The 18,533-nt window shown below is 34.5% G+C and overlaps 1 protein-coding gene across 1 annotated transcript in view; it reads right to left on the bottom strand.

The window, feature by feature from the left end:
* Window positions 1–18,533, bottom strand: part of SI (sucrase-isomaltase) — a 99,412-nt gene that overhangs the window by 25,009 nt on the left and 55,870 nt on the right. The window contains exons 29-35 of the mRNA XM_032406206.1: window positions 18,262–18,358; window positions 18,051–18,163; window positions 17,833–17,958; window positions 16,201–16,329; window positions 15,356–15,466; window positions 13,372–13,434; window positions 7,229–7,345 (exon numbers count right to left, since the gene is read on the bottom strand). Of these exons, the coding sequence (XP_032262097.1) occupies window positions 7,229–7,345; window positions 13,372–13,434; window positions 15,356–15,466; window positions 16,201–16,329; window positions 17,833–17,958; window positions 18,051–18,163; window positions 18,262–18,358 (756 nt within the window). The remainder of the gene's footprint in view (window positions 1–7,228; window positions 7,346–13,371; window positions 13,435–15,355; window positions 15,467–16,200; window positions 16,330–17,832; window positions 17,959–18,050; window positions 18,164–18,261; window positions 18,359–18,533) is intronic.

Raw genomic sequence — 18,533 nt, 5'->3', positions numbered from 1 at the left:
TTTATTTTTTTACTTTTATTTTTTAAGTGTAGAATTTAGTGATTCATAACTTACATACAACACCCAGTGCTCATCACAAGTGCCCTCCTTAATACCCATCATCCATTTAAACCATCCCTCTGCCCACCTCCCCTAGAGCAACCCTCAGTTTGTTCTCTATAGTTAAGAGTGTTATGGTTAGCCTCTCTCTTTTTTTCCCATATGGTCAATTGTTACCGTTCTTAAATTTCACATATGAGTGAAATCATATGGTATTTGTCTTTCTCTGACTGCCTTATTTCACTTAGCATAATAGTCTCTAGCTCCACCCATGTTGTTGCCAATGGCAAGATTTTGTTCTTGTTTGTGGCTGAGTAATATTCCATACACACACACACACACACACACACACGCACACACACACACACCCCACTTCTTTATCCATTCATCAGTCAATGCACATTTGGGCTCTTCCATAATTTGGCTATTGTTGATAATGTTGCTAGAAACATTGGGGTGCATGTATCCCTTTGAATCAGTATTTCTGTACCCTTCAGGTAAATACTTAGTAGTGCAATTGCTGAGTTGTAGGGTAGGTCTATTTTTAACTTTTTGAGGACTCTCATACTGTTTTTCAGAGTGGCTGCACCAGTTTGCATTCCCACCATCAGTGTAAGACGGTTCCCCTTTTTCTGCATCCTCACCAACACCTGTTGTTTCCTGTGTTGTTAATTTTAGACATTCTGACAGGTGTGAGGTGATAACTTATTGTAGTTTTGATTTGTATTTCCCTAATGATGAGTAATGTTGAGCATCTTTTCATGTGTCTGTTAGCCATTTGTCTGTCTCCTTTGGAAAAATGTCTGTTTGTGTCTTCTGTCCATTTCTCAACTGGGTTATTTGTTTTTTGGATGTTTAGTTTGATAAGCTCTTTATAGATTTTGGATACTAGCCCTTTATCTGATAAGACATTTGCAAATATCTTCTCCCATTCCATAGGCTGACTTTTAGTTTTGTTGATTGTTTCCTTTGCTGTTTAGATGCTTTTTATCTTGATGAAATCCCAATAGTTCATTTTTGCTCTTGCTTCCCTTGCTTCCGGAGACATATCTAGTAAAAAGTTGCTACAGCCGAAGTCAAAGAGGTTACTACCTGTGTTTTCCTCTAGGATTTTGATGGTTTCCTGTCTCACATTTAGGTCTTTCATCCATTTTGAATTTATTTTTGTATATGGTGTAAGGAAGTGGTCCAGTTTCGTTCTTCTACATTTTGTTATCCAGTTTTCACAATATCATTTGTTGAAGACAGTGTCTTTTTTTCCATTGGATATTCTTTCCTGCTTTGTCGAAGATTAGTTCACCATAGAGTTGTGGGTCCATTTCTGGGTTTTCTTCCGTTTTATTGATCTATGTGTCTGTTTTTGTGCCAGTACCATACTGTCTTGATGACTACAGCTTTGTAATATAGCTTGAAGTCTGGAATAGTGATGCCACCAGTTTTGGCTTTCTTTTTCAACATTCTTCTGGCTATTCGAGGTCTTTTCTGGTTCCATACAAATTTTGGGATTGTTTGTTCTAGCTCTGTGGAAAATGTTGGTAGTATATTGATAGGGATTGCATTAAAAGTGTAGATTGCTTTGGGAAGTATAAACATTTTAACATTTGTTCTTCCAATCCATGAGCATGGAATGTTTTTTTCCATTTCTTTGTGTCCTCTTCAATTTCTTTCATAAGTGTTCTATAGTTTTCAGAGTACAGATCTTTTATCTCTGGTTAGGTTTATTCCTAGGTATCTTATAGTTTTTGGTGCAATTGTAAATGGGATAGATTCCTTGATTTCTCTTTCTGTTGTTTCATTATTGGTGCACAGAAATGCAACAGATTTCTGTACATTGATTTTGTATCCTGGGACTTTACTGAATTCATGTTTGAGTTTTAGTAATTTTTTGACAGAGTCTTTCAGGTTTTGTACACAGGGTATCATGTCATCTGCAAAGGGTAAAAGTTTGACTTCCTCCTTGCCAGTTGGATGCCATTTATTTCTTTTTTGTTACCTTCTGCTGAGACCAAGACTTCCAGTATTATGTTAAATAACAGTGGTGAGAGTGGATATCACTGTCTTGTTCCTGACCTTAGAGGAAAAGCTCTCAGTTTTTGTCCATTGAGGATGTTATTGGCTATGGGTTTTTCTTATACAGTCTTTATGATGTTGAGGTATGTTCCCTCTATCCCTACTTTGTTGAGGGTTTTTATCAAGAATGGATGTTATACTTTGTCAATGCTTTTTCTGCATCTATTGGGAGGATCATATGGTTCTTATCCTTTCTTTTATTAATGTGGTGTATCACATTGATTGATTTATGAATATTGAACCACCCTGGCAACCCAGGAATAAATCCCATGTGATCATGGTGAATGATTCTTTTAATGTACTATTGCATTCAATTTACTAATATTTTGTTGACAATTTTTGCATCCATGTTCATCAGGGATATTGGTCCATAATTTTCCTTTTTGGTGGGGGCTTTGTCTGGTTTTGCAGTCAAGGTAATCCTGGCCTCATAGAATTAGTTTGGAAGTTTTTTTTTTTTTTTTCCATTTCTATTTTTTGGAACAGCTTCAGAAGAATAGGTATTCTTCTTTAAGTGTTCGGTAAAATTCTCCTGGGTAGCCATCTGACACTGGACTCTTGTTAATTGGGAGATTTTTAATTACTGACTCAATTTCTTTGTTGGTTATCAGTCTGTTTAAGTTTTCTATTTCTTCCTGTTTCAGTTTTGTTAGTTTATATGTTTCTAGGAATTTATCCATTTCTTCCCAATTGTCCAATTTGTTGACATATAATTTCTCATACTATTCTCTTATAATTGTTTGTATTTCTGTGGTGTTATTCTGTGGGTTGTTGTTTCTCCTCTCTCATTTGTGATTTTATTTATTTGGGTCCTTTGTCTTTTCTTTTTAATAAGTCTAGTTTACAATTTTATTATTTTTTTTCAAAGAACCAGCTCCTGGTTTCATTAATCTCTTCTTCTGTGGGTTTTTTGTTTGTTTGTTTGTTTGTTTGTATATTATTCATTTCTGCTCTAATATTTATTATTTCCCTTCTTCTGTTGGCTTTAGGCTCCATTTGTTTTTTTCTAGCTCCTGTAGGTGTAGGGTTAGGTTGTATATTTGAGACTTTTCTTGCTTCTTGAGGTAGGCTTGTATTGCTATATACTTCCCTTTTATGACCACTTTTGCTTCATCCCAAAGGTTTTGGACAATCATCTTTTCATTTTCATTTATTTCCATGTATTTTTTTTATTTCTTCTTTAATTTCCTAGTTGACTCATTCATTATCTAGCAAGATATTCTTTATCCTCCCTGTATTTGTGGTCTTCCCAATTTTTTTCTTGTGGTTGACTTCAAATTTCATAGTGTTGTGGTCTGAAAATATGCATTGTATGATCTCAATCTTTTTGTACTTGTTGAGGCCTGCTTTGTGACCTAATATGTGATCTATTCTAGAGAATATCCCATGTGCACTTGAAAAGAATGTGTGTTCTGCTGCTTTAGGATAATATGTTCTGAATATATCTGTTACATCCATCTGGTCCAGTGTGTCAATCAAAGACCTTGTTTCCTTGTTGATCTTCATCTTAGATGATCTGCCCATTGCTGTAAGTGGGGTGTTAAAGTCCCTTACTATTACTGTATTATCAATGAGTTCCTTTATGTTTGTTATTAATTGTTTTATATATCTGGGTGCTCCCAATTTGGGGCTATAAATGATTTATAGTTGTTAGATCATCTTGTTGGATAAACCACTTTATTATGATATAATGCCCCACTTCATCTCTTCTTACAGTCTTTGATTTAAAATCTAGTTTGTCTGACATATGTATGGCTACTCTGGCTTTCTTTTGATGTCCATTTCATGGTAAGTGTTTCTCCATCCCCTCACTTTAAATCTGCAGGTGTCTTTAGTTCAAAAATGAGTCTCTTGCAGCTAGCATATAGATGGGCCTGTTTTTATTCATTTTGACACCCTATATCTTTTGATTGGAACATTTAGTCCACTTACAGTCAGAGTAATTATTGATAGATGTGAATTTAGTGCCCTTCTATTACTTGTTTTGTCATTGTTTCTGGAGATTTTCTCTGGACCTTTCTAGTCTTTGTTGCTATTGGTCTTTCCCATTCAGAGTCCCCTTTAATATTTCTTGCAGGGCTGGTTTAGTAGTCACAAACTCCTTTAATTTTTGTTTGTTTGGGAAACTCTTTATCTCTCTTTCTATTCTGAATGATAGCCTTTCTGGCTGGAGTATATTTAGCTGCAGATTTTTCCCATTCAGCACACTATCATATATATATCATGCCACTCTCTTCTGGTCTGGCTAGTTTCTGTGGATAAATTTGCTGTAAACCTTATTTGTCTTCCCTTGCAGGTTAAGGATATTTTTCCCTTGCTGCTTTCAAGATTCTTTCCTTATCTGTGTATTTTGCAAATTTTACTATGGTATGTCTGGGTGTTGGCTGGCTTTTGTTGATTTTGATGGGAGTTCTCTGTGTCTCCTGGATTTGGAAGTCTGTTTCCTTCATAGATTAGAGAAGTTTTCAGCTGTAATTTCTTCAAATAAGCCTGCCCCCTTTTCTCTTCTTCTTCTTCTTCTTCTAGGACTACTATGATACAAATGTTATTATATATCATAGAGTCACTGAGTTTCCTAAGTCTACTTTCATGATCCAATGTTTTTCTTTCCCTCTTCTTTTCGGCTTCATTATTTTCCATAATTTTATATTCTATATCACTTATTCACTCCTCTGCTTCTTCCATCTTGTGGTCATTACTTCCAGTCAGTTTTGAATCTCAGTTATTGTATTTTTCATTTCAGCCTGATTGGTTTTAATCTCTTTTATCTCTGAGGTATATGTGTTCCTGATGTCTTCTACACTTTTCTCAAACCAAGCTAGTATCCTTATGATTGTTGCTTTAAATTCTGGATCAGGCATATTACTTATATCTGTTTTGATTAGATCCCTGGCCATGACCCTTTCTTGTTCTTTCTTTTTGGGATGAATTTCTCCATCTTGTCATTTTGTCTAGTTTTCTGTCTTCTTCTGTGTTTTATGATAGCCTGTTATGTTTCCTGCTCCTGAGAGTAATGGATTTATGAAAAAGAAGTCATATAATGTCCAGGGCCTGGTGTTCAGGAAGTGTCTCTGGTGTGTGCTGCATGCACTTTACTGCTTTGTTATGGCTGCTCTACCCCTCAGGTCAGTCCTCTGCAGAGTTATTCCTTGCCTGAAGTAGGAAATCTTTAGACTTTGGCCAGAGTATGGTGGGTTTTATCTAGGTGTGCTTTGATCTGCTTGTTAAAAGAGACCTGATGTTGGGACGCCTGGGTGGCTCAGTCGGTTAAGCGTCTGCCTTTGGCTCAGGTCATGATCCAGGGTCCTGGGATCGAGTCCCACATCGGGCTCCTGGCTGAGCAAGGAGCCCGCTTCTCCCTCTGCCTGCCTCTATCTCTCTCTCTCTCTCTGATAAATAAAATCTAAAAAAAAAACAAATGTTAAAAGAGACCTGATGTTATTTCTATTAGAACTGAAGCTTTACAGAACTCTATGGTCAATAGGTATGGTGCATGCAGGGGTTTGTGTTGGTCTTCTGGGGGAGGGACCAACTGCATTGGTTCTTAGGCACACTTGCCCAAGAAAAGCAGTACCATTGGAATGCAGGGGGTAGGACTTGGTGTAAGCAGTTTAAGCAACCATAGTTGGCCCTTTGCTATTTACTAAGGTTAGTTTATGCTGAGCAGCAGGGTAGGGAATTAGCACTAGCCAACTCCTTTGTCCCTAGAGAGGGGATTTAGTGCCTTCTGCTGTCAGGGAGACCCTCTTGAGTCTCCTTGTGTGTTCTAAGCACTTTTCAGATTGTTGTTTTCATACTGTCTGTGTCTAAGTTGCTTACCTGCTTGGAGAAGCACAGTGCACTTTGGGCTCTATTGCAGCCTGGATGGCCAAGCTTTAGAACTCCAAACTTCAGGGCCTCGTGTGGTGGGGACTTGCATGGGTCTTCTCAGGGAGGGTCTAGAAGTGCTAGGGTTGATGCAGGTTTAACCCAAAAGGGCAGTCGCACCAGAGGGCAAGAGCATGAGATTTGGAGCAAAGCACACTAAACAGCCAGTGTCTGGGCTAGACACCCTCAGCAGGTGTCCTTGTGCTATGTTGAGGGGCAGGGGAGGGAAATGGTGCCAGCCAGCTCTTTTGTACTCAGAGAGGCACTCTCAGAGAGCATTCTCTCAGATGTGCTCCAAGAAGAGGGAACAGCCTCTCCCAGTGCATCTTAGGCAATCTTCAGATCGCACCATATGTCTCAGTGTTATCTGCCTGCATTTTCTACAGGAGTAGGTCAGTACCCTTAGGGCTCTATCCCAGACACACTATGGACCTCTAAAACTCCAGTTTTTGAGCCCTGCTGGTTGCAAAAACTCATGAAAATCACCCTTTCTCATTTTCCCAGCCAGTGGCTTTGGGGAAGTGTCTTCCTTATGTGATCCCATGTGCTCCTCTCACTTTTGTCTCTCTCAGAAACTAGGGCTCCCTCCCCTCAGCAGCACCTGTGATCATTTCTTCCCCAAACCACATCTCTGCACCTCCTACCTTCCACGATGTGGCCTCTTTTCTCCCTCTAGTCGTACAGTTTGTTCTGTCAGTCATCAGATCAATTTCTTGGGTATTCAGAATGATTTAATATCTATCTAGCTGTGTTCGAAGGATGAGGCAATCCTAGGGTCCTCCCAATACTCCACCATTTCAGCTCCTTCCCCTCTTACTACCAACATTTTAAAGTTACATCTAAAATTAGGAGATTGTTTGAAAGATAATTTGCTATATTTGTAAGAGATTATGATTTCTTATACTAACGACTGACAGTTATGTGAGATTTATTCCTACATTGAATAAAATTTAAATAAATGTTTATAAGCATTTATAAATAGTTATAAAGAGAGGTTTTATTTTTGGTTCCTTGGTGAAGTTGAAAATATTCAGGAAATAGCATCCGTACACATAAAATGAATTGCTAACACTGTATTTTACAGTCCTATGCATATGGAAAAGCCTTTCCTTTCTATGGAAAAATGAGTGGGCTATTTTCACAAAAAATACTTTGTTGGAATTATTAGAATCTAGTAAGAATTCTGCATAACAACTACATAAGAAATAAAACAATAACAACTTAAAATATAAATTGCTTAATGTTTACTTACAATCCACAAGCCATCAAACTTCATCTGGTTATTATAGAAATCTGTAATTTCCCTTGCCCACCACTCTGCTGTGGCATTCTTGAAAAAATCTGGAAAAGCTACATGAGCTCTGGAAGCCTGTAAAGTCATGTAGGAAGTCAGAAGAGAGATCATGCATGTCTAAGTTAGACATTTATCTGTCAGATTCACAAGCTGTGCACAGGTGATAATGAAGGCAACCTGATCCCAACTGTAATTGCATGAATGTATATTATTTTTCTCTAACCAAAAACAATGAAGAGTCAAAAAAGAGATATATACATGGAGACAGAAGGGAGCAGGTTTGGGGTCCTTATAGATTGTCAAAAAAAAGTTCACAACACACAGAAATATATTTTCAGTGCTTCTTAGAGTTTTAGAGAATTTTTTTCTTTGTATCTTTAGAGCTCTATAATGCAGATTTACTTTTGTGGAGCATGATAGGAAAGGAAAACACCTTGGTTTAGCCTGTTTCACCTGATAAAAAAAAAATGTTTACCCAGCTTTCTGCCCTTTTAAGACCAATATATTTCTTTACCACCCCAACCATTTGTCTTTCTCACATCTAACCCTTCCCACCCCAGCAGAGAAAAAGTGATTTACTTCTTTCCCTACCAAGAAAATTCCCTACTTGTCAGCCTACCCATATAAATTCTGAGGTCAAAGTCTGTGTGCTAGCAGAGGATTGACCTTCTGTAAGTAAATCAATTGCCTGAAAAACATGGCATCACTTGCATGCTTTCCTGTCACACTTTAAGTCTATATAGTAACTGCCAGAATAGTCTTCTCCATGAATAGGGTAGGGGAAGGCATTGTGCATAGAGAAAATGCCAAAGGTAAGGAATATAGGGATCTACAAAACACATATAGTACGGGCACAAAAAGACACATAGATCAATGGAATGGAATAGAGGACCCAGAAATGGACCCTCAACTCTATGGTCAACTAATCTTCGGCAAAGCAGGAAAGAATATCCAATGGGGAAAAAAAAAAAAAAACAACAGTCTTTTCAACTAAAGGTGTTGGGAAAATTGGACAGCAACATGCAGAAGAGTGAAATTGTACCACTTTCCTACACTATACACAAAAATAAACTCAAAATGGATCAAAGACCTAAATGTGAGACCGGAATCCATCAAAAATCCTAGAGGAGAACACAATCGCAGCAACTTCTTGCTAGACACATCTCCAAAGGCAAGAGAAACAAAAGCAAAAATGAACTACTGAGATTTCATCATGATAAAAAGCTTTTGCACAGCAAAGGAAACAGTCAGCAAAACTAAAAGGCAACCTATGGAATGAGAGAAGATATTTGCAAATGTATCATCAGATAAAGGGCTAGTATCCAAAATGTATAAAGAACTTACCAAACTCAACACCCCAAAAACAAAAAATCCAGTCAAGAAATGGACAGAAGACATGAACAAACATTTCTCCAAAGAAGACATACAAGTGGCCAACAGACACATGAAAAGATGCTCAACATCACTTGGCATCAGGGAACTACAAATCAAAACCACAATCAGATACCACCTCACACCATCAGAATGGCTAAAATTAACAACTCAGGAAATGACAGATGTTGGCGAGGATGCAGAGAAAAGGGAATCCTCTTATACTGTTGGTGGGAATGCAAACTGGTGCAGCCACTTTGGAAAGCAGTATGGAGATTCCTCAAAAAGTTGAAAATAGAGCTACCATATGACCCAGCAATTGCACTACAAGGTATTTATCCAAAGGATGCAAAGATAGTGATTTAAAGGGGCACATGTACCCCAATGTTTATAGCAGCAATGTCCACAATAACCAAAATATGGAAAAAGCCAAGATGTCCATCAACAGATGAATGGATAAAGAAGAGGTGGTATACATATACAATGGAATATTCCTCAGCTATCAAAAAGAATGAAATCTTGTCATTTTCAATGACATGGATGGAACTAGGGGGTATTATGCTAAGTGAAATAAGTCAATAAGAGAAAGGCAAATACCATATGATTTCACTCATATGTGGAACTTAAGAAACAAAACAGATGAACATAGGGGAAGGTAAGGAAAAAATAAGATGAAAATTGAGAGGGAAGCAAACCATAAGAGACTCTTAACTGTAGGTACAAACTGAGGGTTGCTGGAGGAGAGGTGGGTGGTAGGGGAAGGGATAATTGGATGATGGGCATTAAGGAGGGAACTTGATATAATGAGTACTGGGTGTCATATGCAACAATAAATCACTAAGCTCTACCTCTGAAACTAATAAAGAAATACCTGTATGTTATAAATACTTTTGAGCTGATATAATGATATACTTCAATACATCATTTTGCCCAATAATTACTTTTACTTATAAGGAAAGAAGGCTCAATGGGTTTATAGTCAACAAATAATGGTTGGCTCCATAGCTCAGGGGTTAGAGCACTGGTCTTGTATAGTCAACAAATATTTCCTATGCTAGATTGTAATTTCTCCCCTAGATTATAATGAAAAATAAGTAAGAAATGTAATACCCTGTTTTTAACTTCTATTGTTGTGCTCTTTCCACAATTCATTCATTTTTCTGTTTCTTTTATTCTTTTAGGTGGCTGCTCTATTCCTTTAATACAAATCATTAGTTATATCCAGAAATTTCATCAGGTACATGTGATCCAAGAGTCTGTATACCTTTTGTGGTAGGGTATCTCAAGTGATTCTACATAAACCACTGTAAATTGAAGGGGCCTTCCAAAATCTAGATAAAGCAGCTATGCCTTCCTCTACCGTGTTGCTAATATTACCCAAGAATGATGAGTAGAACTGCAATTAAGATAAAATTCTGACTTTTTTTTCCCTAAACAACATTGTTCAGTAATTCTTTGAGTCAACTCTAGAAATAATTTGGTAAGTTTTAAATAAGAATTTCTCTCTAATTTTTCACACATGAACTTGTATGACTTAATGATTACAATTTAACCTACCTAAAATATTGATTGCCAACTCTTAAGTTTCATTGATTTTTTCTATTGTCTTGATATTGTTTCATTCATTCATTTCTGGTCTAATTTTTATAATTTCCTTTCTTCTGCTAGTTTGGGGCTTAGTTTGTTCTTTTCATAGTTCCTGGAGGTCTAAAGTTAGGTTATTTGATATCTTTCTTCTTTACTGTGGGTGTTTATCATTATAAACTTCCCTCTTAGTACTGCTTTTGCTGCATCCCATAAGTTTTGGTTTGTTGTATATTCATTTTTGTTTGTCTCAACATATTTTATAATTTCCCTTTTGATTTCTTCTTTGACCCACTGGTTATTCAAAAATGCACTGTTCTATTTCCATGTATTTGTGAATTTTCCAATTTTCCTTTTGATACTGATTTTAGCTTCATTCCACTGTGGTCAGAACACATACTTTGTATGATTTCAACATTCTTAAATTTGTTAAGACTTATTTTGCAACCTAATATGTGATATATCCTGGAAAACATAACATGTGCTCTTGGGTAAAATGTTCTGCAGCCGTTGGGCAGAATGTTCTGTAAATGTCTATTAAGTCCATATGGTCTATAGTGTTAGGTCCATGTTTCTTTGTTGATTTTCTGTCTACTTGCTCCATCCATTATTGAAGGAGTATTAAAGGCTTCTACTGTTTGTACTACTGTGTACTTCTCTTTCAGTTCTGTCAATGTTTGTTGCATATCTTTAAGTGCTCTGATGTTGAGTGCATATATATTCATAATTGTTATATCTTCTTGATGAATTAAACCTATTATCATTAATAATGTCCTTATTTGTCTCCTGTGACAGTTTTTGACTTAAAGTCTATTTTTTTGGATATAAGTATAGCCACCCTCTTTTGGTTGCCATTATATAGAATATCATTTTTCACATCACTTCACTTTCAGCCTATAAACGATTATGAGAGACCACTATGAATAATTAAACATCAAAAAATGGATAACCTAGAAGAAATGATAAATTCCTAGAATCGTAAAACCTAATAAAACTGTATCACAATGAAATAGAAATCTGAAAAAAAATTACTTGTAAGGAGATTGAATCAGTAACCAAAACCCCCCTAAAAAAGAGTCCAGGACCAAATGACTACATTGGAGAATTGTACCAAACATTTAAGGAAGAATTAATGCCAATCCTTCCAAATTTATCCCCCCAAAACTGAAGTGGTGAGAATGCTTCCAAACTCATTTTAAAAGGCTAGCATAACCCTCATACAAAAGTCAAAGATATCACAAGAAAAAGAAAAACTACAGAATAATACCTCTTATAAATACAGATGCAAACATCCTCAACAAAATACAAGAGAACTACATTCAGCAGCATATTAAAAAGGTCATACACAATGAACACATAGAATTTAATCTTGTGATGCAAGGACTGTTCAACATATGAAAATCAATTGATGTAATATACCACATTAACAGAATGAGGATAAAAATCACATGATCATCTGACCAAACAAAAAGTATTTGACAAAATTCAACACCCTTTCATGATAAAAACTCTCAACAAACTAGGAATAGAAGGAAATAACTCAGCATAATAATGATGATATATTAAACACCCCCAGCTAATATCATGCTCATTCAGAAAAAAAACTGTTTTTCTCTCTCTTACACACACACTCACACACATACACACTGTTAGAATTAATAAATTAAATAAAGTTGTAGAATATAAAATCAACATGCAAAAATCAGTTGCATTTTTATACACTAACAATGAACTATCAGAAAAGTAAATTAGGAAAATAATCCAATTTATAACAGCAACCCAGATAATAAAGTACTTAGGAATAAAAGTAAGGAGGTGGAAGATTTGTACACTGAAAACTACAAAACACTGCTGAAAGATATTGAAGAAGACACAGATAAATAGAAAGATATCCCATGTTCATGGATTGGAAGAATTAATATTGTGAAAATGTCTGCTACCCAGAAGCAATCTTTAGATTTAATGCAACCTCTATCAAAAACCCAGTGGCATCTTTTACAGAAATATAAAAACAATTCTACAATTCATTTGGAACTACAAAGACCCTGAATAGCCAAAATAATCTTGAGAAAGTAGAACAAAGCTGAAAGTATAACATGTCCTGATTTCAAAATATACTCCAAAGCCACAGTAATTAAAACAGTATGATACCAGCATAAAAACAGACACATAGACTAATGGCACCTAATAGAGAGCATAGAAATCAATCCATACATATATAGTCAACTAATCATTGACAAGGGTGCCAAAAATATACAATGGAGAAAGGATAGTCTCTTCAACAAATGGTACTGGGAAAACTGGATATACATATGCAGAAGAATGAAATTGGACCCTTATCTTAATCATACACAAGAATCAACTCAAAATGGAGAAAAAACTTTAATGTAACACATGAAACTGGAAAACTTCTAGGAGAAAACAAAGGGAAAAGCTTCATGACATTGGTCTTGGCAAAGATTTTATGGATATGACACCAACAACACAGGCAATAAAAGCAAAAGTAAACAGGTAACTAAATCAAACAAAAAAGTTTCTTCATAGCAAAGGAAACAAGCAACAAAGTGAAAGGCAAACTACAGAACAAGAGAAAATATTTAAACACCATATATCAGATACAGTGTGACTCTCCAAAGTATATAAAAGTTCTACCACTCAATGGGAAAAAAAAAAAAAGAAAAGAACCGTAATAACCTGCTTAAAATAGGGGCAAAGACTTGAATAGACATTTCTCTAAAGAATGCATGCAAATAGCCAGCAAGTAGATGAAAAGATGCCCATAATCTCTTATCATCAGAAAAATGCAAAAACCACAATGAGATATCACCTCATATCTGTTAGGATGGCTATTAGCCAAAAAACAAAGACAACAAGTTTTGGAAAGGATATGGAGAAACTGGAATCCTTGTGCACTGTTGGTGGGAATGCAAAGTGGTACAGCCACTTAAGAAAACAGCACAGATATTCTTCAAAAAATTAAAAATAGAAATACCGTATGATTTAAATATGGTCTGGTATAGAGAATTTAAAAGTAAGTCATCTACTTTTTTGAAGAAAATATTTAAATTGAATTAATGGTCAAAATGATCATTAAATCCAAGTGCTGAATTTCTTTTAGTTATGTAATCAATCAGTGTAAAACTTACATTAACAGCTTCATCTTCAGTTAGACTTTCATCTATTGTTATGTTGGGCAAATCTGGCCAAACCTACAGAGAAAGAAGGAATGGGAAAATAGTTGAAAATAAATTCAGTATTGTATGACTATATTGTAAATAAAGTATAATAGGGTTTTGGAGACATATTATTATATGTTGAGACCAGTAATTCTTTCAATTGTTTTTTTTTTTTCAGTTTGTGTTTTGGTAAATGTAACATTTGCAAATTATTCCTATCTTTCATATTAATTTCCTCTTTAATATGGCAAATAGGAAAAAGAATGCCAACCTTTGTAGTAGGTAGTGGTTTTAAAACCAATGCATGTAACCAAAAGTTCTAGTCGAGAATAATATGAAAGCACATACTAAATTTAATTTAATGTGGTATGTTAAAACTGTTTCTGCAATTGTTCCAGCAGTAAAAGCTAAAAACAATAGATATATTTTTATTTAAAAGGAATTGAAGATCTGAGTTGGATGATGCCATGCTGAGGCAAACATCTTCTTAGCTTTCACAATTAGTACTAAATACTCCTCTTTCTCCCTCCATATCTTCATCTCTGTCCCTGCCCCCCCACCTACCAATGTTTTCCTCTACCCCAACCACAAACACACAACTTGAGCCCAAATTCAATCATGCTGAAAGCTCTGAGAATTTGAATCTATGTTGTAAAAGTTAGATGGTTCCATATAAAAAAAGTGTAGATAATTCCCAAGGACTAGTTACCTACAAGGGATTACTTGCTGATGGGGAGCAGCTCCCTAAAGGAATGGAACAGAAGACAGAAATCTGAGGAAATGTATAGACATATAGAATAAGAAAAAAATAGGAAGGAAAAAAAACCCTTTTTATGGCCAATATGCCATACTCTATACTTGCATGTTTCTTAAGGTGTTATGACTTCTCATCAAGTTTATCATAGGATTTTTTTCTATTTTATTTTTAACTTTTTGTTTTGAAATATTTTCAGACTTACAGAAAAGCTACCAACATTATACCTAGAGTTCTCTGTTTCCCCTAAAGTTAAAAAATTTATAACCTCTCTATAATTATCAAAACCAAGAAATTGGCATTAATACAATATTATTAAGTAATCTACAGGCCATGTTTGAATTTCACCACTTTTATCACTAATATGTTATTTTTGGTCCAAGATGAATAAAAGGATTCTATATTGTATTTCACCACGTCTCATGGAATTTTGTTTTTGTTTTTCATTCTAGTTAGGAGTAATGGATTTTTTGTTTACTCTTTTATATGTAAGCCAAATCAGGATTTTTCTATAATAATTAATACACTCAGGTCTGAATATTATTGCTTAAATGAAATACAATACATTATATTCCTTGTTCAAGTCAGGAATATAAGTATAACTCTTAAAAACATTGTCTCTTTTATTAATGAAAGAAGTTCGAACATTTAAATGACTTGCAGTGTAGAATAATGAACAACCATCTTATTAATGCTAATTCTATAATAAACACAAGACATTCTAAGAAATGCAATAAAAGACAATTTAAAGAGGGCGCCTGGGTGGCTCAGTCGTTAAGCGTCTGCCTTCGGCTCAGGTCATGATCCCAGGGTCCTGGGATCGAGTCCCACATCGGGCTCCCTGCTCTGCGGGAAGCCTGCTTCTCCCTCTCCCACTCCCCCTGCTTGTGTTCCCTCTCTCGCTGTGTCTCTCTCTGTCAAATAAATAAATAAAATCTTTAAAAAAAAAAAAAAGACAATTTAAAGATGAAACAAATAGTAAACAAACACATGAACTATATAAATTCTTTCTCTGTTTCTGATAATTTGGGTTGAAAAAAGAGTATATATTATTTTGATTATTAGCTATTAAATTGCTACATTTCTGTATCCTGTATCTCTCCCTCTGAATATATCTTTAACAATTTTTTTTTGCTCTATAGAAACTTTCAATGAAATAACATTATATACTTATTTTATTTCAAGATATCAATTCAGTACCTTTGCCCAAAAAATATCATTGGTGTTAGGCCATTTGACAAAAACATCTTTCTCCAGTCCTCTTTCAAATGCAGGGTAAGACTTTGTTTCATTTCCTGAAATTGCTGGATCCTAAAATTAAAATGAAATACACACCAGGTAACTCTGGAATAAAAGTATAGCCAGTTGGGTTGCTGTTATGAAAAAAATTTTCCATGATTACATTATCATTTTACTGTGCTCTCACATAGACTGACAAATAGACTGACAGCATAAACTTCAGTGTTCTAGCTAGATTGTCCTCTAAATTCCTTGGAAGGAAATTTTAAGAACTTTTGAAAATGTATTGGCTATGATTTCAAGAATGATTACTGGCATTTTTTTGTTTTGTTTTTATTTCTCCCAGTGGGATTACTGGTTGCCTGTCTTGCTTACTAGAAGATATTGATAAAATATTCTCCCCATTGAATCACTAAATTGAAGTCAAATTTTTAAACATGACAAGCATAAGAAGCAGTCCCATAGAATGATTTGAGAATTGTATAGAAATGGAAAATCCATTATAACTTTGTGAGAGCTTCTACAAATTGAGGCTAGTTTGTAGCTTCTATGATTATTAGAAGACAGCTTGCCTTTGACTTCCAGAATCAGTCTTAGATCTCTAAGGATATACCAAAATGTAAAGGTAGCTTGGTAACAGCCCATGTAAATAAAAGTCTTAAAGGAAGAAAGTTTTAGATTTGGGAAGAATTTAAAGTAATAGTCTTCCCATTTTGAAACACCCCCCCCCACCTCATTCTAAGAGAGAAATTTTAATGAAATCAAGATAACACGACTCAGATAAAATATAAAATATAAATACTGACCAGGATAATAATGTATCTCATTCCTTCCTGTCTTATTTTGTCAACAAACTGAGGAAGGTCACGGAAGTTTTCATCAATTGTAAAGTCTTGTTGCCTTTTCATGTAATCAATGTCTATACATTGAACATCCTAAAAGATATGAAGATTGTGGCAGTGGAGTAAGAATCACAGAAGTCAGTGCATCTCATTCTGTCATCATATAAAAGTAATAGCAATATGAAAGTTTAAATGCCTCTTCACTTAATCCTAAAGAGAATTAATCAAGCAACACAATGCTCAACAAATAAAACTAGTGTATAAAGATGCAAAATAGTCCATAAGCAAGTTCATATAAATGTTCTGTTTGTTAACAGTTCACTTAAAATTTTTGATTTCTAAAAATTCTTTTGGATCAGTATCTTTTGTTATGTAATTCCCAAAGGAAATAGGAAGACACAAGAGTAAAGGATTTATGACGCTATGAAATTATGTTAAATGGCATTTGGAATGTTGTAAAATATGTACAGAAATAGGTGTTGTTTTATTTCTGGAAACATAAAGCCAGTAGGGGGTAATTTCAAGTAATTCTAATATTGCCAAAGGGGAAGAAAGAATTATTAGTAAATCCATCAATTATAAGATTCTTTTATTATCTAACAAAGTCTTTTTAGAATTATAGTCCAAGCTTAAATAATCAAAATAGTGCTTACAAATAGGTATTTACAAATATGTTTAAACTAATAAATGTTTGAATTCTATCATGACATCATTTAGACCTAAATAGCAAAATTTTAAATTATTTTTTGGTAATAGACATTAACTCAATTTCTTCTTCTAGGTGTTATAAAAAGTACGGCTCATATAATGGACCTAATATGGAAAAAAACTCCCTTTTTATAAAAAAAATTTTCACTTGTATATTTCTATATCATCTACTTATACAATTAATTTCCTCATAATAATGTATTCAGGAATCATATACTTGATTCTACTACATGTACCAATGTCTTATAATGAGGCCCTTCTCATTCTTCTTAGAATGAGTTCTTATATACCAAGCATTCTGGATTTCACTGTTTAAGTGCTCCCAGAAGGACCCCTGGGATTCCTGAATCTGTTTAAAAAATAAAATCACAGGGATGATTATTTCTAGATACTCAGTAATATTTAGTTTCCCAAATATTGAGGGAATAGAATATTCTGCAAGTGCTCTAATTCTGTGTTCTAACCTTACAACTATCACTGTTCCAGGGCAAAAATCACTTAGTTTCATTTCCAATTTCTTCTCCGTATTTTGTCAAATCAGCTGATGAAGTAGGTTTCTGTGGACTCTTATTCTCATATAAAAAAAATATGGGAAATACATCTGATTACTTAAGCAACCCAAAGCTTATGAGAGAAAAACAAGTGCACAGTGACTTGTTTAGTACAATTCAGGGTCATGGAACTAGAGAGAAAGGAGAAAAAGGAATGATACTATCCTTTTTCCTTCATCTAATAAAGACACTTTATAAAAATCTTATAACCAAGTCATTAGGTGCTACTAAAAAACTAAGAATTATTGCCAAATGATTAATTTTAAAGTATACATATTTTTTATTTTGCTTTTATAGATGACATATTTAACACTGTTTTAAAAATTTATATACGTACACAGGGGATCTGAGCAGCCACCATATCATTATATACTTGCTCAACTTCTGAAGTATTTCTGTACCCATAATGACATAATTGGTATCCCAAAGCCCAGTAAGGTGGCATGACTGGTCGGCCAATTACCTTTGGGGAAAAAAAAAGAGTTATTTGTGAACTAAGAGAGTTACTTTATATTACAAAGAAAACTTTTTTTTTTTTTTAATTTACAATCATACTTCATGGTATTGCTGGGTTGCAACTTCAGGAGTTGGGCCCAAGAACATATAAAAGTCCAAGATTCCTCCAATTACACGGTAAGTTAGAGCAGGAGTTGGCTGAAATGTAACATCTGGAAATCCAAAATATGATTACAATTTTTTATCTATGTATACTAGTTTACTAAAGAGTCATATAAAATATAAGAAATTCAACAAATGATTGTTTTACCCATTGCATTGCTGTTAAGTAAGAGAACTCCATGAGCATAGCCTTCATCTTCCAGAGCCATGTAATAAGGATGAAATCCATAGGAATTAAATTTATACTAAAATAAAAAATTAAACATATATAATATATAAGTAATAATAGCATAATATTTAAATAATAGTAGCATATGAATTTTTTCAAGGTAATATTTAAATTCATTATAAGATTGAGCCTATATGAATTTAAAGGGTCCTTCTTTGTACACAAATCTATGCTTAAATTAAAATAAATAT

Source organism: Phoca vitulina, unplaced genomic scaffold (assembly GCF_004348235.1).
Source record: "Phoca vitulina isolate PV1807 unplaced genomic scaffold, GSC_HSeal_1.0 scaffold8, whole genome shotgun sequence".
Classification (NCBI taxonomy): domain Eukaryota; kingdom Metazoa; phylum Chordata; class Mammalia; order Carnivora; family Phocidae; genus Phoca; species Phoca vitulina.
The sequence above is the reverse complement of the archived record's forward strand: the minus strand, read 5'-3'. Positions and strand labels throughout refer to the sequence as shown.